Source organism: Callorhinus ursinus, unplaced genomic scaffold, assembly GCF_003265705.2.
Source record: "Callorhinus ursinus isolate GAN/ISIS: 27379988/994484 unplaced genomic scaffold, GSC_fseal_2.0 scaffold20, whole genome shotgun sequence".
Classification (NCBI taxonomy): Eukaryota; Metazoa; Chordata; class Mammalia; order Carnivora; family Otariidae; genus Callorhinus; species Callorhinus ursinus.
Genome location: NW_027397082.1, coordinates 19,785,436 through 19,804,931, shown reverse-complemented (window position 1 = coordinate 19,804,931; position 19,496 = coordinate 19,785,436). Strand labels below are relative to the sequence as shown.

Here is a 19,496-nt window from a genome sequence, read left to right as displayed (position 1 = left end):
CACACACACACACACACACACACGCTCGCGCGTAGGGCTCGGGTTAGCGCGGCGGGGCTGGTAGGCGGAGCGGGGCCATTGTTCTGCAGTAGCTCCCCGCCCGGCTCCGCGCGGGGAGCTGTCCCTCATGCCCCCTGTCAGGCGGGACCCCGCCGGCCCCCTGGGCTCGCGACCCCAGCTCTGAAGCCACGCCTGCCCTCCCACGCGTTCCTGCGAGCGGGAAGGCGGGAGCGAGCCGCGCGCCGAGGTCAGGCCCCGGGGCTTCCCCGCTGTTGCCGCGGAAACTTCCGCGGGGCCAGTCCCGCCGCCGAGTGCGGGGGTCCGGTCCCGGGCGGGTGCCCGCGCCCCCACCGCCCCACCCCCCTACACCAGGCCCCGGCCCTCTCCCGCGAGCGGAGGGAAGGCTCCCGAGCGCCTCCGAGGCCGCGGGATGCCGGGCACAGGCCCAGCGGCGGGTGGAAGCGGAGCCGAGCAGGAGAAAGAGAGGGGAGGGGGAGCGAGTAGCTCGCGGCCGAGGGAACAGCAGATTGCGCCCAGCCAATGGCAAGGGCTGGACGAGGTGGCACCAAATTCCCTTCGGCCAATGACGCGCCAGATTCTACAGAAGGCCATTAGCATTTCCCTAGGGGCAGGGGAAGGGGCTGGGGCTGCGGCTGCGGAGCCGCGGTGTGTCTGCAGCATCCTGTTTGCGCGTCTCCAGTCCGCAGCACGCCTTGGCTCTGTCTCCTCCCCTCTCCCGCCCAGGCGGGTCTCCCAGGGTGAGCCAACTCCGCGCACTTTGCCCCTTGTTGGCAGCGAATAAAAGGGGTCTGAGGAACTACGGGACTCGGTCAGCCACGGCCAGCTGTAGCCTTTAAATCCCCAGCCTGGGTAGATCCACGTACCGCAGATCGGAGCCCGACACCGATCCAGCGCGCACCTCGCAGAGGAGGCTCCGAGAGCAGTGCCGCGGGTCACCGCGCAAAAGCCGGCTCGGTAACCGAAGTCTACGTGTGTGCGGGCTGTCCCGAACTGCGCTGTGCCGTTTCAGCCGCGGGCGAGTGATCCCAGCATCCGAGAGCCCAGATGCCGGCCCACTTGCTGCAAGAGGAGGTGAGCTCTGAGCAGTTGCCCCAGACCGCGGGTTCGCAGGCGCTGGGGGGACGAGAGCGTTGCGGTCTCCGCGGACTATTAGCCATCTTTTGCGAGTTGTACTGCTTTTAATTTGTTGGGAATGTGGATTGTAATTTGCAGACTTTGTTCCCCAACTTTTGTTTCTTAAGCTTTAAAGAAAAACCCGGTCGTACTTTTATGTCTGTGTGCATGCGGGGTTTCCTTTGTGCGTTCTTAGGGGTAGGAGTGTTTTACTCCTGCTTTTTACTGCACCTTCACCTTGAGGTTCCACTACCCTCCACAACCTATCTGCACAGTTCCTGGGGCCGTGCCTCTCTTCCATCAGGGGTGTTCCGGGCTCCCAGTTAATGCGGGCTTTGGGGACGGGGTCTGTGTCTGTTCGCCACCATTCCCCCAGCTTGAGTAGAGTGAAGTGGCAGGGGCTACTGCACGTGTCCTCGCCTCTCCTGACTCTGCTTCCTCTCCCCTCCAGATCTCTAGCTCCTACACAACCACCACCACCATCACAGCGCCTCCCTCCAGGATTCTGCAGAATGGAGGAGGCAAGTTGGAGAAGCCTTCTCTATACTTGGAAGAAGACATCCGCCCTGAAATAAAAGATGACATCTTTGACCCAAGCTACAAGGATCCGGAGGGCCCAAAGCCCAAGGTTGAGTATGTTTGGAGAAACATCATCCTTATGTCTCTGCTACACTTGGGAGCCCTGTGTGGGATCGTGCTGATTCCCACCTGCAAGATCTACACCTATATCTGGGGTAAGAGATTCCCTTGTTCTTCCGACCTAGTACCCCTGGTTCTCCCTACTCCTTCAATAAGGTAGGATCTTGCAAAGAGCAGAGGCAACAGCCCTTCCAGGCCCAGGTTTTCCCAGCCATGTCTCTTGATGACCCGACGATGGTGGCTGTGAATGGAGCCAGGGGGGATTGGGGGGTCCTTCAATGTGGATGTTGGGCGGGGAATCCTGAGACCATGTGCTGCAGGCCCTGAAATGAGTAGACCTATGCCAGAGAGTCAGCTTTCCCTGTTTCAAGTCATTTGCTTGGCTGCCTGTCCCAGCCCTGCCAGCCACAAAAGATTCAAGGCCATGACCTGGAAGGCATGGGAACATGGGACTAGAGCAGCAGCTCTGGGGGGGGGTATGCTGAGCAGAGTCATAGCACAGCAAGGGAACCTGCTCGGGACAAGAGTTAGTGGAAGAGGGAGGAACAGAGAAGAGGTTATCCACAAAATTCTTTTGCCCTGGTCCTTGGCCCAGCCAGCCTCCTTTGTTAAACAGATGGACCAAGAAGGCTCCTGTATAACCCAGGTTACACAGATGTGTTGCTCTGTGACTCCATGTAAGTCTCCAGGGAGCTATACGTGCCACCAAATGAACGTGTTCTGGGAATGAAATGAGGTCAAGGAAGCATTTCCTTTTCCCATCTAGCCTGCTCCAGCCCCTCTCTCCTAATGTCATGAAGTCCCCCCCGCCCCTTGCCAGGGACAGAGAAGAGAGCCCTCAGCAGCCCCAGCCTCAAGGCTGCTGCAGTGAGGGAGACAGTTCCCAGTTTGTCCCTGACCTGTCCTTAGCTCAGCTCTTTCAGGGATGCCTGGGTATGGTCTGATGGCAGGGCCCTGCCCCCTGTACACACACATGTGCTTTGCAGGCATTTTCACCTCCGCCACGCAAAGCCTGACTTGGGGAGGGCAGCGGGGAGCAGAGAGCTCCAGTGTCCTAGGGGCTCCGCACTGGCCCTCCCTGCGGCCGGTGAGAAAGGAAAGATTGTCCTCCAGAAAACCACATTAGGGGTTCCAGCGCCGTCTTGGGTATGGGGTGCTTGCCAACAGCTGCACTCTTGGAGAACAATTGTGTCGAAGGGCTGGTGGGCCAAGTTTTAGCTGATTCCCCCAGGACCTCTTTAGTCTAAAAGTGGTAGGATCTGGTCCCTGAAGCTTTGTCTGGGGAAGTCCTGAGTGCCCCAGACAGAGAAATGCAGCTGGGTAGACCCCCTCTCTTTGGGATCTCAATTTTTCTAGGTACAAACTGGGACAACAGTACTTTTTTAGGATTAGGTAGGTAGTTCTCCTTAGAGTATATGTGTGTCATTGCTGGGGCTGGCCAGGCTCTGGAAATCAGTTCATCTGCAGACCAGGAAGAGCTCTTCTATTTGGGAGGGGAGGGGGATGTGTGTTCTCTGCCCCTCCGAGAAGCCAGCAGAACTTCAGCCCTATCGGGAGAGGTCAAGAGCAGGGATAAGAATCCTCCAGGGAGACTGTGGATTCTTGTCTCCACCCCTTCTCCCCAGTAGAGGAGTCTTCACAAGTAGTTTTTGTCACCTGCAAGCCCCTTCCAGCCTCAGGACGCCCTGTAGGCCTTGTGAAGCCCAGAGCTTGGCCAGACTGCCACTCATCGCTCCTCACCCTTGGCTGCTGGTGCAGGGGGCAGAGGGCAATCCACAAACCCAGGCTGTACCTGCTAGCTTTTGGGTGCCCTGTCCATGGATGTGTACTGTGCCTTTGGACAGAGAAACATGGCCCAGGGGGACTGGATGGTGACCTTTTTTCCTGTTCCAGGGCCATGTGGTAGATGACTTAGCTGACCGAATGACCAGCTGGATGAAGGGAAATCAGAACTTGTCCATGTTCAGGAACAAGGGGGAGAGGGGAGGGTCAGAGGTCTACCTGCAGAGTTTAGGAGCTTGGCTTCACCTTCTCTTGTTTTCTCCCTAAGGACAGTGTTAAATTAGCAACTGGTTGTGAGTCCAGTATTTCTCATGACTCTGAGCAATTTTGAGAGCCTCTCAGAAGAGCCCTTAGGCTGAAAAGAGATCTCTGGCAACACTGAGGGCCAAGGGGTAAAATTTCTCAAGTCTCTTTCTTGGAGTCAAAACTAGGAGACTTTACTTAGGCCGACAATTTGGACATTAATAGAGATGTGACTCTCCCAACTGGCTTAAGGTCTTCTATTAGATAGGCTTTCGAGGTTGATAGGAAAAGGCACCAGAGTGTATGGGCTCTTTTCCCAATGCCCCCGGTAATACTAGGATCTTAGGCACTGAGTCAACTTGGCCAGGGTCGTCTCTGGCATGAAACAACCCTAGGGGCTTCCTTTGTTCTGAGCTGAGTGCTACTGCTTTCTGCCCAAAGCCATTTTCTTTCCTCCTGGGTGTTCGGTGGGCTGTGGCTAAACTGTCACTTTCCAGGTGCAGATGCAGGCAGATACTCTATCTGGAAAGAAGTCAGCACATGGCCTGAGGCTAGCAAATCACCTGAGGCCCTAATGCCAGAGCAGAGTATGGGACTATGGGTAGAACTTTTGCTGGGACAGACTCTGGCTCCATGGCTCTCCTCCAGATCCTGGAGGAGGGGTAGGAGAGCATGGAGGAAGACAGGGTTAGGGGAGGAGGGGGGCGGGGGGTTGTTTAGGAAACTGGTATCTATGGCTGGAGAACACAGGACAATTTGTGACAATGTGCAGTGTCTCTGACTGCGACTAAGTTCTGTGGCCACTGAAGATCCATTGTTTCCAGCTGCTTCCCTAGGAATGAAACATTGTCAACAGTCAGCGCTCTACCAAGGTCTCTGCCCCTGCCTGCTAGAGCCAACAGAGGAGGACGGGTATACCCAGAAACCCACTTCCCAGTTAGAGACTATCTCTCTCTATCATTGAGAGATTAGATCCTGCAGCCTTCCAGGAAAGGTGAGGCAGGACAGTGTTGGGGTGTTTCACCGAAACCTTGGAGGCTATCCCGCCACTATCTAGAATTAGCCTTGCCAGAGGGAGTATGGGCTGACCAAGGCACGGGGCAAAGGGGAGTCGCAGGAACCATGTGCATATCTTGGGGAGGTGGATGGAACAGCAAGAACAAAGAATGCTTGTTGACCGAGAACTTGGTTTCAAACCATGGCTCCATTTCTTACCAGCCATGTGACCAGAGATAAACACTTAACTTTCAACTGCAAAGTGAGGATGTTAAACCCCATTCAAGGTACTCAAGGAATCAGAGAAGATAAAATCCTTGGCAAAGCTTAAGATACTGTGCAGATAGGACTTAGGTACAGGGCAGATTTTCTCCTGATAGGACCGTACTGCCTGCTAGAATATTTGAGTGCTTTTATACTAGTTGGTAAATAACCATAGTTCAGAACCCTGTGAGTGTCCCTGAAAGCCCAGGGTCCCTGGAATTGGTCAGTGCTCAGACCATACTAGCTTTCACATAGTTTAATACCACCCTGGCTTATGGGTCCTGAAATTCGCAGGAGTAGTCTGTGGTCCTTAAAACTTTCGAAAAGGTTAGCTAAGGTCAAAGGAGATAGGCCCGGGGACAGTGTCCCTCATGACGGAGAATGACAAGTAGCTAGCTCGGTGGTAAGAGCCCTCTTCTCTGCCCGGCCTTTCTCAAGTGCCTGAGACTCAGCTAATTCCAGAGGATGGGCGGTGATGGTATTTTTCAAGGGGTAAAAGTGAAGGGACAGAGGAGACCAAGGCATCCCTGGAGTTCAGGGTGAAACAAATCCTCACCCAGAGCCTAAAGAACACACAGACTCAGATGGGAGAGCATCAGGTGAATGCCTTCCCCGAATCGTGACTACCCACACTGACTTCCCCTGGCAGGATTCTTCTGCTATTTGATCAGTGCTGTGGGCATAACAGCAGGAGCTCATCGCCTGTGGAGTCACCGGACTTACAAAGCTCGGCTGCCCCTGAGGGTCTTCCTGATCATTGCCAACACGGTGGCATTCCAGGTGAGAAGCTGGCTTTGCTCAGCTCTTTGCTCTCCACTCTTTTGATGGTCCGGCGGCAGAATGGAGAAGCTCAGCTCCTGGAGAGCAGCCACGCCTGGGCAGCACTTGACTTTCCTCTCCCCTTAGGGTCACCTCAAGTGCAGCCCCAGTCCCTAAGTCCACACCGGAAAAGGGAAGTAGGGAGATACATAGGTAATAGTCTCAGTGTCATGGGATGGTTTTTTGATCCTAGGGTCCGTCTGTTGTCATGCAGTCTTGGCTGTTGTGGTCCTTTATTGTAAGGGGTCATAGTGCATAAGCCAGGAACTGACCCTGGTTTCCTGGGCAGACGCTGGACGATACAGTCACTATTTTAGGTGAAAATCTTAGGATTCCACCACAACGGGATTGAGGTTAATGTTGCATAGACTCTTGAACTCTATGTTCTCAGGTCTAAGAGCAAATACTTCTGTAGCACTATGTGCCTGACTATTCTAAGCCCTTGACATAAATTACCTCATTAAATCCTCACCACAATCTTAGAAGGTAGGTACTATGACCCCCAGTTTACAGATGAGGAAATGGCGTCCCTGAGAAGTTAGGTAGACCAACATTATGGTCCTATCTTGGGCTGCCAGGCTGGCTAAGTCAAATATTGAGGGTTGTTGAGGCAGAAAGTTGATAGCAGAGACAGAATGCAGGGGATTGGAAGAAGGGAACTCCTGGTTGTTAAGGGGTAGCAAGGGACGAAAGATGGCCTGCGGTGTGGAGCTTAGCTGGGAGCCAGAGGACAAAGGAAAGAAACCAAATTGGTCCCCTTCTTCGTGGCAGTGTCCCAGGTACTTGCCACAGTCACATAATCCTCTCGGTCATAGCACTTTATGCCGTGAGGGCTCCTGATGTTGTCTTTGTGGGGCAAAGGAAGAGATTTGGCACATCCTTTAAGGTATTAAAAGAATCCCAGAGGAGCCCCGAGATCATTTGGAAATGTGGCCAAGATCATGATTTCTATGCCTGGCCATGGTCTGTATGCAAGGCATCAGAATGGAGCTCCCCGAAGCTTCACCCACCAACCAGGACCTGGGATGCAAGGCTGCCTGCCTCGTGTTCTCCATGCCCAGGGGTTTGGCATTCCGTGAGGACCTTTTCCAACATTTTTTCTTGCTTGAAGGATTGCAGTGTACTTTTCTAATGAGACTCTGAACTCTGTACGGTCTGTCTCCATTCTGCCCACCATATAACCTTCAAGAAGCTAGTCCTGTTCATGTGTCCTGGGACTTTAAATTGCTTTTCCACTTCAGCTTCAGTGGCAAGTTGGGGGAGCAGAGGGGGCAACTGCATGACTCCTTTGGTACCCCAATTCCTGGGTATTTTTTGAGGTTGCGCTGAGAGCCAGGGGCTCTTAGAGTTGCCTATCCATTGGAATTCCCCTAAGACTCTCTCTCTCGCCAGGCCTACACCCCTCTTCTCTGTCCCTCCAGAATGACGTGTATGAATGGGCCCGAGACCACCGTGCCCACCACAAGTTTTCGGAAACAGATGCTGATCCTCACAACTCCCGGCGTGGCTTTTTCTTCTCTCACGTGGGTTGGCTGCTTGTACGCAAACACCCAGCTGTCAAAGAGAAGGGTGCTTTGCTAGACTTGTCTGACCTAAAAGCTGAGAAGCTGGTGATGTTCCAGAGAAGGTGAGTGAAGCAATGACGGAACGGGGCATCTAGTGTTTGGGGAACCCCCTTTTTTCTCCGAGAGCTTATAAACTTAAGCTGAGAAATTTATTGGGTTTTCATGTTCCAAATTCAATTTAAAACCCTAACATTTAATAGCCCACAGGCTCACGGCTGTGGACTATTGTTCTTCCTCTCAGAGCTCTCGTAATTAAGCCAGTTAGATTCAACAAATACTTACTGACCTAGGACAGTCACAGATACAAGAGACGAATGTGCCACAGTCCTTACCTTCAAGGAGTTTGTAGCTTTATTGGGAAGCAGAGGGAAAACCAGGGATCTGAGTAACTATGGTACGTGGCAAGATATTTTCTTTACCAATGAGAGGCACAAAGGAAAGGGAGCTAGTGTGGTAGGGGACATCGGGGAAGGGTTTACGAAGAAGGGAGCTTTGGAATCCACTGATGGATAGAGATTTTCACAGGTGTGCGTAGGGAGGGAGAGTACAAACAGAAAGAACATGAAAGCGTGTTCCAGCAACAAAGACCTTTTGCTTGAAGCGTCGGGTGTGGTCAAAGTAAGACCAGAAAGAGGCTGATGCTATTCTTATAGAGCCTTAAAAGCAGATTTAGGATTTACTTCAATAGGCAGTGGGAAACCATTACAAGTTTTTTGAGCAGGAATGTGGCATAACTGGAGGTGTGCTTTAGAAAGGTCACTCTCGGAATGGTTGAAAAAAAGCATTGAGTCAAAGAGGTGAGAAGCAGGGCCACAAGTTAGGAGCTAACGGGGATCCGTGGAGGGAAGCAGCAGCAGGAACGGAAAGTTTGAGGCAGGGAATACTAATGATATAAGAGTATAAGACTTGGCTGCTGCAGAGAAGCAGGAAATCCATTCCCTAGGAATGTCAATGGCATGGTCTACATTTGAGACAGTGGAGAATGGCGTGGGGCCTCCAGAGGGCTTGCGCGCATCCAGGACACCCTGTGCCTCTCTAAGGAAGAAAAGGAACGATTTTGGGGTGGCTAGCAGGACCTGGGGGCAAGGCACGAACCCTAGACTCTGCAAAAAACATGAACGGGAAAGAGAAAGGAGCCTAAAGGCAGAATGGAAAAACAGCCTGGGAAGGAGAACTCAGTTTATGAGTTGGTAATCTGGACCTCATCTGTTTTACCAAGATGGTATTATGCTATAGTCAGAAAGAACAATGGATTCAGAGTCTGGAGACAAGCCTTCCAATCCTTGCTCCACCGGTTTCTACCCATGGGATCCTAGAAAAATCAGTGAACCCCTCACTACCTCATTTTCTAAAAACTGGGACATTCTCAAAAGATTTCCCCACCCCATCCCCTCTTTCTCTGCCTTCGGCTACACAGTGCTCAAGGAGAAGGGAAGAGAGAGCCCCACCAGTGGCAGAGGAAAATCAGGTGGGTCCAAGAGCCCTCCTCTGTCCTCTGACTCGGCGTCTGGTCTCTCGATGCAGGTACTACAAACCCAGCGTCCTGCTGATGTGCTTCTTCCTGCCCACCCTTGTGCCCTGGTATTTCTGGGGTGAGACTTTTATACACAGCTTGTTCGTCGCCACTTTCTTGCGTTATGCCATTGTGCTCAATGCCACGTGGCTGGTGAACAGTGCTGCCCACCTCTACGGATATCGCCCTTATGACAAGAACATTAGCCCCCGAGAGAATATCCTGGTTTCCCTGGGAGCTGCAGGTAAGTCCACAGTCCACAGCAAGACCCTTTCTAGTGGTCTGCTGGTTCATTAGGCGAGGAGCCAGAAAAACCAGATTAACTTGTTTTAGGACTTCTTTCTGTCTGGTTTTCCACTACAAAACGAAGGGACAATATATAAGAAAACTCTCTGGAGTTGGGCAATAGGTCTTATGTAAAAAGAAAAGGGTAAAGAACAGCAGTGCATTTGATTTCAGGTTCCGGAACCTTTGCAAACGCTATGTATGATAAACCCCTTTGGGTGTTCCTTTTTCCAGTCACCTCTAGGGCTGGACTGCAAGTCTTGCTTGGGGCAGGGAATGCATAAATGGAATAAGAGGATCATCTGAGTGGGCCGCCAGCCTAGTGTTTTATATTTAAACATGCTATATAGGAGCACCTGGTTGTGCAGTCGGTTAGGCATCCGACTCTTGGTTTCGGCTTTGGTTGTGATCTTGGGGTCGTGAGACCAGGCCCCAGGTCGGGCTCCAAGCTCACTGAAGCGTCTGCTTGGGATTCCCTCTCCCTCTCCCTCTGCCCTTCCCCACTGCTCGCTCTCTCTCAAAAAAAAAATAAAAATAAAAATCTTAAGTCTTAATAAAAAAAAGAAATAAACATGCTATATAAAAGGTAGAATAATTCCTTGTAATTTAATTCAATCGACTTCTGTTTTCCCTTCTTGCCGTATTCAGGTAGGCCACATTTGAAGTGTATGCCATGTCGTATTGGTTGGTGGTGCCAATACGAAGGACATCAAAGCACTTGTTTATGGCCCTTAATGACCACCTATCAGTCTTATCTCTTTTGTCTTTTCTTTTTCTCTCTTCTGCTTCTATTCTGTGCCAGGAGCAGCCCTTCCCCACAGCGTGGCTTAGGGAACCACCAGTAAAGTCGGTAGTGTGCTCACTGATCTAATGCTGACTATTCATGAATTGATTTCTATCGTTCCTGTCCCACTAGCCAGAGCCTAAGACAACAGGCTTCTACCATCTGTCTCCATTCTTTGTCTGTCACTGTTTTCAACTAAATATAGACCTTGATCAAGGCCTGGGATTTATTTTCCTTAAGCAGAACCTGTGGCCTCTCCCTCCCCAGTGACCAGTGCCATTAGTCATCTGGTATAGCTAGGCGGCCTCACTGGTGCCCACGTCTCTGCATGCCACAGCAGAACCTTCCCTTTCTCTCTTTAAAATCTCCCTTTAGATTCTCAGCCCCAGTCGCCGCTGCTGTCTGGACTAAGGCATTCTTTCCTGTCTCTTTCGCACCTTCACGCATCTCACCTTCTACCATTGTACCTCTTCCTACTTTGAACCATGTCTGAAATCAGTCACCTCGGCTATGTAAGTCTGAGATTTTCACAGAAATAGAAGTTTCTGGAATGAGATTCGCCCTGGGCCGCCACGGGGTCTATAGTGAGCTTCCCCAACTCCAGGCTCTTTATGAGCATCAGTTCAGAACGGCGCCCAGCGTCTTACCTTGTCTCAGTTACTGTTCATCTCTGCTCCCTGTTGCCCTCCTCCCTTATCACCTCCACCTTTGTTCTCCTGTAGCTTGTTTCTCTGCCATTCCCATCTGTTTCTTCTTGAGTTGCCTGCCCCGCAGTCACATGTTCATTTTCTCCCTGCCAAAGCCGACCTCCTCCCTTGAGCCTTTCCTGGACTGTATCTTGCTGCCCCAGTTGCAAAGTCTTGTCCTTCTTCCATCCATGGACCTTCCTCTTTCCTGTCAGTACCTTTGGCCTTATGGTTATCCCAACCTCCTACTCAGTTCACACTGTGAATAATCAGGTGTCACAGGGAGAGGACATACCTTGACTTGCCCTGGATGGTGTCATTTACTCTGTAGGACTTCCTTCACTTGCTTGTTATTAATATCATTACTACTCTCCTGGGGTTCTTTTATCTTCAAAGGGCTCACCATGCTCATTTATTAGCTATTCTTGACCCAGCTTTCCCCCAGCTTTAGAAGGATCAGTATTGTTAATTGTTGAATATGATCCAAAAAGAAGAGTCCTGCCAAGGGTTGGAGAACTCGCTGTTTGTGGAGTTCCCAAAGCTTTACCTCTTCCTGAAATTCTTCTGACACCAGAATGTCTTTGTTTCTCCCTCAGTCCAGCAAAGTGTGAACCGCTCCTCTCAGAACCTCAGAGGTTAGAGGGAATATCTGAGCATTTTCATTCTCATTCCCTGAGAGAAATTCTTGTTTTATTAGCATTCCCCACCCCCCTCCCATACACACACACTCGGGTCGAAGCTCAAAGAACCAGAAGCTGGAGCAGTTCTTCCAAACCAGTAGTGGTTGAGGAAACGCGGGACCCCGCACTGGGCCCTTTTTCTCCTGACGTTGGGCTACTACTGCCCAGTTCTGGCAGTACCGGCCCCCCTTGGAGGCGGTCCGAGTGCGGTGGCGGAGGCGTGCTCTCCCCGGCTTGTCGTTGTAAAAAGTGTGGCAGAAGTCCTTCATTCGGGAGTCTCTCCTCTCCCCACCCAGACGCGTGCATGTGCACCCCAAGAGCCTGTGGCGTCTCAGACCAATACTTAGGGAACTTTCCCACCTGAAATCCCTTCCCAGCCCAGAGCCATCTCTCTCTACTCGGCCTGTCCTCTGGGAGGAATCGCGGGTCCTCCTCTGACACAGGCTCCTTTCTAGGCTTGGTGGCCAGGTCTCCCCAGTTATTTCTTAAGATGCCTCCAGGGCCGGGGCGCCTGGGTGGCTCAGTCAGTTAAGCGTCTGCCTTCGGCTCAGGTCATGATCCCAGGGTCCTCGGATCCAGCCCCACGTCCGGCTCCCTGCTCAGTGGAGAGCCTGCTTCTCCCTCTCCCTCTGCCTACTTGTGCTCTCTATCTCTCTATCAAATAAATAAATAAAGTCTTTAAAAAAAAAAAAAAGATGCCTCCAAGGCCATCAATCTGGTTCAGAGTCGAAGAGACTGGATTCGCTCCTTTATTCAACAGCAGCAAGTTTCTGCTAGGTTTGAGGTCGTGCGCTAGGTCCCCAGCGTGCAGAGACGGCTCCATAACCCTTGTCCTTGCTTTTGTTCCAGGGGAGGGCTTCCACAACTACCACCACTCCTTCCCCTATGACTACTCTGCCAGTGAGTACCGCTGGCACATCAACTTCACCACCTTCTTTATCGATTGCATGGCTGCCCTCGGGCTGGCTTACGACCGGAAGAAAGTATCCAAGGCTGTCGTCTTGGCCAGGATTAAAAGAACTGGAGACGGAAGCTCCAAGAGTGGCTGAGTTTGGGGTCCCTTGGGTTCCTTTTCCAAAAGCCAGCCGGGCAGAGGTTTAATGTTCTGTTTATTAACTACTGAATAATGCTACCAGGATGCTAAAGATGATGATGTTAACCCTTTCCAGTACAGTATTCTTTTAAAATTGAAAGCCAGCAACTCTGCCTTCATGACGCTAAGCTGAGGTTCTTATTTCTTCTCTTCTCTCTCTTCTAGTCCATTGTCCTTTTCTTTGCTTTGTCCATATCACCTTCCTTTCTCTCCTCGCTCATTGCCTCCCAGGCAAGCAGCTGGTCGTTCATGGGTGGGTGTCCAGCTTCCAAAGCCTAGACCACCTTTCTATAGTCCAAAATTAGTGGTCTTTGTCCCACATAACTCTTTCCTTGAGCTGTCCTGAGTTTTAGGGTGGGTGGCTCATGCTAGAGGTATGAGAACATACCTTCTGGGAAGGCCCCTGTTAATTATCTTCAGCTCAGGCTTTTGCGAGTTGGAATAGAAAATAACTTTATTTGGCACAAAGCTTCTAAAGCAGGTAAACTGCCAGGGGAGAGAGTTAGCGTGCATGGTATGATTGAGAAGTAAAGATGGGGTGAGGTGGGAAACAGGGCAAGAGGCTCCTGCTGTGATTGGACACACAGTTGCTTGCCTAGTGAGGACTTGGAGCCCCACCAGGCAGCATGCCTCCTTTCTCTCCTGACTCTGACTAGGGAATGGCCACAGAGCCTGGCAATGCTAGAACACAAAAGCAGATCTCAATGTCCCAAATGTAGTTTAGGTTGGGATAAAGAAGAAGCATTAGGTTTGTAGTAAAAGTGGTCTCTGCTGGAGAAGGATTTTTTTTTTTCTTTAATAACAGGAAGATTTCTTATTCCTTATGACAAGAAATCTTGAGGTTGGTTGTTTCCAGAATTGGCAAATCTAGCAGATCATGGGATCATCAAAATTCTTTCGTCTTTCTACTCTGCCATCTTCGGGCTATTAGTTGGCTCCCATCATGGTAATAAGGTGGCTGAAGCATTTCCAGACACCCAAAAAAGGAATGTGTTTGTGGCATAGTGGTGAGCATAGTGGTCCTCCAAAAAAGGAAGGGTTTTAAGAGGTGGAGTTGGGTCCAACATAAAAATACACATACATACACAGTCTGCTTGGAACATTAAAGTAATTCACTTGGGGTATTTCCCTCTGAAAGAGGGCTGCTTGAAGAAGAGGAGAAATTAGGTGGGTTGTCTACTTTCCTCTCACTGCTGGACAGGAGATGGAGAGGTTCAGGGCCGGATCTGTTGGCAGTTCCTAAGAGATAAACACAAGAAGGGCTCTGAGAACACATTGCCAGGGGATTCAGAAGGTTACTACTGAGTAAGTCTCTGGGTGTCCTGATTTGGAAGCCGGTTATCCAAACAAGTTCAATGTTAGGTTCATTCATGAATTCCGGTTTCTCCTTGGAATGAGGACAAACCAGAAGGCTTCTCCCCGCAGTGCTGAACCATTTCTCCCATTCCTTCTCAGTTAACTTTTAGCGTAAAGTATAGGACCGCCTGGGGGGCGAGGTAGGACTCTCTTAACTACTGTGGGTTTTGATTCCTAGCTCTACCCTATCTGTCCATTTTCTCCTACCGGTTCTATCTCCTGCCTGATGTTTTCTTCTTTCTCCGGACAGGAAGCCTCCTTTGTATGTATTCAGACGCAGTGATGGTTATGGCTCACCAGCGGCTCCCTCTCCTGCAGACAGAATGCTCAGGGTCACTGAACCACTGTTTCTCTTTATAAAGATGAGTAGGCTGCCACTTTCACTTGGCCTCCAGAGTCTCTCCACTTACACCCCTGTGCTCCCCTCCACACTGATGACTCAAGAGGAGGCTGGCAAACCTTATTAGAAACATCCCTGGCTCAGGCACTGTCTCTCATGAGGCACAGCCAGGCCAAAGGCTTGTGTTGTGCCAGTGAGCCAGCCACGGAGCAAAAAAAAGGGTTTGTTTTTAGCCTCCTCTGTCTGGATCAGAACATGAGAGCATGCTAGATGCCCCCTGCTTGCTTGGTATGCCTGCCCAGCCTGAGTCCGTGCTCTCAGTGGACAGTGCAATGCTTGTAGGAGTAGGAGGGAGCCTAGTCTTCACTGGGAAGCACAAGAAGCAAAGGAAAGTTCCAAAGTGCCTCACGCAAAAGGAGGCCCTGTTCCCTGGAGCCAGGGTGTATTGCAAAGCCCAGACTTGGGATCTGAGATGCCATGAACTTCACTGAACAGCATCTCTGTGCAGCAAACTAACCAGCATTCCCCACCACAGAGCCTAGGGCACACGGTAGTGTAGAAGAGGTCTGAAGAAAGCGTCAGTATTTTGAGAACCTTGGACTACCCCTATCTCTGTACCTCAGTCATCAATGCAAAAGCCTGGCTTTACTCTATGAAAGATTGGAAATGTACAATGCCAAATGTTCTGGGCACTGTTGAGCCCTAATAGTGGAAGGGAAGAGGGCCTTTCTTCCTGTATTAATTGAATAGGCAGAGGCTACAGGGGTTCCCTGGACTAAAGGCATCCTCATCTTTTAAGCTGTTTCTCTCAGTAGAAAAGACTCTAATGGAAGATCACTGTAGTTCAGATCTGCTGACTTGTGGACTTATCCCTTGGAAATGCCTGTTGGGTGGTTTTAATTCCACAGGTTATCAGATGCCTGCTTTATAATTTTGGACCAAAAACAAGTTTATCTTTCTATTCTAATCATGTCCCAGGGATCTGACCCATACCATGACCCTACACAAGTCTGGACAGGGTCCTCAGCCCGAGGGCCCCTCCGTACAGGAGAATGTGGAGGTGGAGGGGTGTCTGCGAGTAAAGAACACTTTCTTCAAGATTCTAAAGCTGAGTTCAGTTGACACATTAATGATCCAGAAACTCAAGTCTGAATTTCTAACAGTCCTGGCTTTGTGGGTGTGCTGACAACTTATTTGGGTGCCTTACATCTTTTCTAATCAGTGTTGCATATGAGCCTGCTCTCACTCCCTCCTCACTCCCTCTGTGGAGTTCCTTTGCACCTGAGACCCTACAGAAGTGGCTGGTAGAAAAGGGGGTCTGGCTGGAGGATTATCAGTAGAGCTATTCGCAGGATTCCCTTCAGGGCTTCACTTTGGAAACTTTTCTTAGGGCTGTTTTTATTAAGTGCCCACATTGACGGCGGGTGGAAGTAATTTGAATGTATTTGATTTATAATATTTTTTAGATTAAAAGATGGTTGTAGCATTTAAAATGGAAACTTTTTCTCCTTGGTTTGCTAGTATCCTGAGTGTATTCTTTGTAAGTATAGCTCATATGGGTCAGCGTGAAAGGTTAAAGAAAACAAGATGTCCATGTTACGTGGGTGGTTAAGGCCAGGGCCTCTCCTACCACTGTGCCACTGACTTGCTATGTGACCCTGGGCAAGTCACTTAACTATAATGTGCCTCAGTTTTCCTTCTGTTAAAATGGGATAATAATACTGACCTACCTCACAGGGCAGTTTTGAGGCGTGACTAATGCTTTTTATAAAGCATTTTGGGATCCTTCAGCAGAGGAATTCTTTTAAGTCCTGAGTATTTTTATAAAAAGTAGCAGTATCCACCGTGAACTTGTGTCCACCATGACCCATGCGTCCTGGATGCTGTCATTAATCGATACGATTCTCTCTGAAAGATTGAATAAATCCATTGGCTAAGTGGTGGATAACTAGCCAGACAAAATTTGAGAATGCATAGACTCATTGCCATGGAAACAATACACAGGTACCTTTTCCTTGATTGGGTGGGATTTTTTTTCCCCTTTTATGTGGGATAGTAGTTATTTGTGACCTAAGAATAATTTTGGAATAATTTCTATTAATATCAACTCTGAAGCTTAGTTGTACTGATCTGAAGTTGTGTTTGTTCATAATAAAAGTGAAGTGAATCTGACTGCATTGTGTCTGGGTGATTTTTGGCTGCAATTTAAAGTTTCCTGGAACTTATCTCTATGGTCTACCATACTGTCTATGCCCTATTCCTGTACCTTTAAGAGTAAAAAAGAAGTCGATGCTACGTTGGTTGACTCATATCCCAGTAACCCGCCCTGCCCTGCCTAAGGGTAACTTTAGGTTAAACGCAGCCTTGGCAGCAGGAAACCAGGAGTCTGCTGCCATGAAGTCAAACACATTTACACCAGTTGGCGCTTTGGCCCTGGGGAAATGCCAGGTGTCTGGTGTGTCACGTCACATGGACCCAAGACAGAGAATCAGAGAGGAAGAGAACAGCAGGAGAGGCACTCTGGGCAAGCACATCTTTACTTTGCAATCCAGGGTGGGCAGTCCAGGTCATTTATCCAAAGAAATGTGAAGAAATGTGGTCCCTCCTGGGAATTAAGTGGCTTCCTGAAATTGCTGATTAACCGCAGCAGGAAGAAAGGAAAAACAATCCAAGGGAAGGTTTGTAAACTCCCAGAATAAAGAGGGCTCCATGATCTTAAGGTGGAAAAGCCTTTAGCCTTTACCACTTAGCTGAGAATCCTCATGTAGAAAAGAGAATGTGGACTTTTTACAGTTTGAGGGAGCTCTGTGTTCCAGTAGGAGCCACCCTGACAATGCCTAGGCTTCTAAGAGTTCCCCAGAACCAGCATCCCTAGCTTGCTAATGTAGGTTGCCTTCACCTTGGATGAGAAGCAAGATTCAGAGTAATTCTGAGCATGCAAAATCAAGTCTATATTCATTGAGGCCTTGTCAGACCTTAATAACTTGAGTGGAGAGTGGCATTCTCTTCACCAGAATCTGCCTCTCACCCCTTTCCCTCTATTTTGTTTAAAATATTCAGGCTGGACTATTGTTTCCATTGCTCTGTAACTGCACCCTTCCTTCTAAGTATCAGCTTTGTTTCCCATTAACTGGCATCCAATTGAAACAATTTATTCTCACTAAGCTCTGCTTTCTTTTCCTTTCCTCCTCGCTGCTACCTGGATGTCCTGATTAAACCTGCTTCTCTGCTTCCTCCAGGCAGTCTGTATTTTGTATATTTGCTATTTCACCCTGTGGCAGTTTCCTGATTCCTATCTGCAAAAGTTCCCAGAAGAGGAAAGAAAGGGGAGAGCTCTTAGAGCTTGATCAGTATGTTCAATTGAATTCGAGATTGAGAGAGAAAAGGAATACTAATGAACTTCCCTGTAAGGGTGAGTTGTACAATAAGCTCCCAGGGGGCAAGGTAATGAACTCTTCTTCTCGATGTGTTTTGTGTGGGGAGGTAGAAAGAGGTTAAGGCTCTGTTTAGTAACTAAGGTTTAACCATGGGACAAAGGATAAAATAATTTAAGATACTGATGGAGAAGAGCATAGAAATAAGATTCCTGATACAAAATGGCCACCAGTTTTCTCCCTCTTCCCTAAAGGAAGAACCAAGATAGGCCCTAAAAGTATCCACCAGGGCAGGAAAAGAAAGAAAAGGCATCCAGATTGGAAAGGAAGAAGTAAATCCATCTCTGTATGCAAATGACAGGATTTTGTATATTAAAAAATCCTAAAGAATACACATGGAAAAAACTATTAGAGCTAACAAATTCAGCAAGGTTGCAGAATACAAGATCAATACACAAAAATCAACTGTATTTCTAGCAATGAATAATACACAAATGAAATTAAGAAAAGAATTCCACTTATAATAGCATCAAAAAGAATAAGATAAGTAGAAATAAATCTAGCCAAAGAAGCCCATAGAATGGTACATTGTTAACTACAAAATGTCATTGAAATAAATTAAAGAAGGGGCGCCTGACTGGCGCAGTTAGTAAAGCATGTGACTCTTGATCTCGGAGTTGTGAGTTCAAGCCCCATGTTGGGTTTAGAGATGACTTAAAATCTTAGGGCTCAGTCAGTTAAGCGTCTGCCTTCGGCTCAGGTCATGATCCCGGGGTCCTGGAATCGAGCCCTGTGTGGGGCTCCTTGTTCAGTGGGGAGCCTGCTTCTCCCTCTCCCTGCCCCCCTGCTTGTGCTCTCTCTCAAATAAATAAAATCTTTAAAAATAATAAATAAAATCTTAAGAAAGAAATTAAAGAAGACCTAAATAAATGGAAAGAAATCTCATGTTCATGAATTGGAAGATGGAAGTTGGTAATACTCCCCAAATTTACTACAGATTCAATGCAATTCTTATCAAAATTCCAACTGCCCTTTTTAACAGAAATTGGCAAGCTGATCCTAAAATTCATATGGAAATTCAAATGACCTAGAATAGTCAAAACAAACTTGGAAAAGAAGCACACATTGGAGGATTCATTTCCTGACTTCAAAATTACTTCAAAGGTCCAGTAATTAAGACAGTGTAGTACCAGCATACAGACAGATATATACATCAATAGAGTAGAACTGAGAATATAGAAATAAACCCATATGTTCATAGTCAATTGACTTGACAAAGATGCTTAGACAATTCAATGAAGAAAGAATAGTTTTTTCAACAAATGGTGTTGGGACACCTGCACATCCACATGCAAAAGAATGTGGTTGGCCTACTACCTCACATCATATATAAATATTAACTCAAAATGGGTCAGCTAAAACTATAAGACTCTTAAGAGAAAACAAAGGTGGGACACCTGGGTGGCTCAGTCATTAAGTGTCCCCCTTCAGCTCAGGTCATGATCCCAGGGTCCTGGGATCGAGTCCTGCATCTGGTTCCCTGCTCAGCAGGAAGCCTACTTCTCCCTCTACCTGCTCCGCCTGCCGCTCCCCCTGCTTGTACTCTCTCTCTCTCTCTCTCTCTCTCTCTCTCTCTGACAAATAAATAAAATCTTAAAAAGAAAAAGAAAACAAAGGTATAAATCTCTATAACCTTGGTTTAGGCAACGGTCTTTTAGAAACAACCAAAAGCCTAAGCAACAAAAGAAAAAAAAATAAATTGGACTTCATCAAAATTTTAAAAATTTGTGCTTCAAAAGATACTATCAAGAAAGTAAAAAGATGGGGCACCTGGGTGGCTAAGTCAGGCGTCTGCCTTTGACCCAGGTCATGATCCCAGAGTCATGGGATCGAGCCCCACATCGGGCTCCCTGCTCCGCGGGAAGCCTGCTTCTCCCTCCCCA

The 19,496-nt window shown here is 48.8% G+C and overlaps 2 protein-coding genes across 2 annotated transcripts in view; one reads left to right on the top strand and one right to left on the bottom strand.

The window, feature by feature from the left end:
• The window catches only part of PKD2L1 (polycystin 2 like 1, transient receptor potential cation channel), a 106,767-nt gene that overhangs the window by 42,405 nt on the left and 44,866 nt on the right, over positions 1-19,496 (bottom strand). The window lies entirely within an intron of this gene.
• Positions 619-16,351, top strand: SCD (stearoyl-CoA desaturase). Its single transcript, XM_025880473.2, has 6 exons — positions 619-1,092; positions 1,586-1,868; positions 5,708-5,838; positions 7,299-7,504; positions 8,967-9,199; positions 12,240-16,351. Exons 1-6 carry the CDS (start codon positions 1,066-1,068, stop codon positions 12,437-12,439), a joined length of 1,080 nt encoding a protein of 359 aa, XP_025736258.1. The 5' UTR covers positions 619-1,065; the 3' UTR covers positions 12,440-16,351.

Coding starts and splice junctions, on each gene's coding strand:
- SCD (XM_025880473.2), top strand. CDS start 1,066: ATGCCGGCCCACTTGCTGCAAGAGGAG. Junction 5,839..7,298: donor CCAACACGGTGGCATTCCAG/GTGAGAAGCTGG, acceptor CTGTCCCTCCAG/AATGACGTGTATGAATGGGC. Junction 7,505..8,966: donor CTGGTGATGTTCCAGAGAAG/GTGAGTGAAGCA, acceptor CTCTCGATGCAG/GTACTACAAACCCAGCGTCC.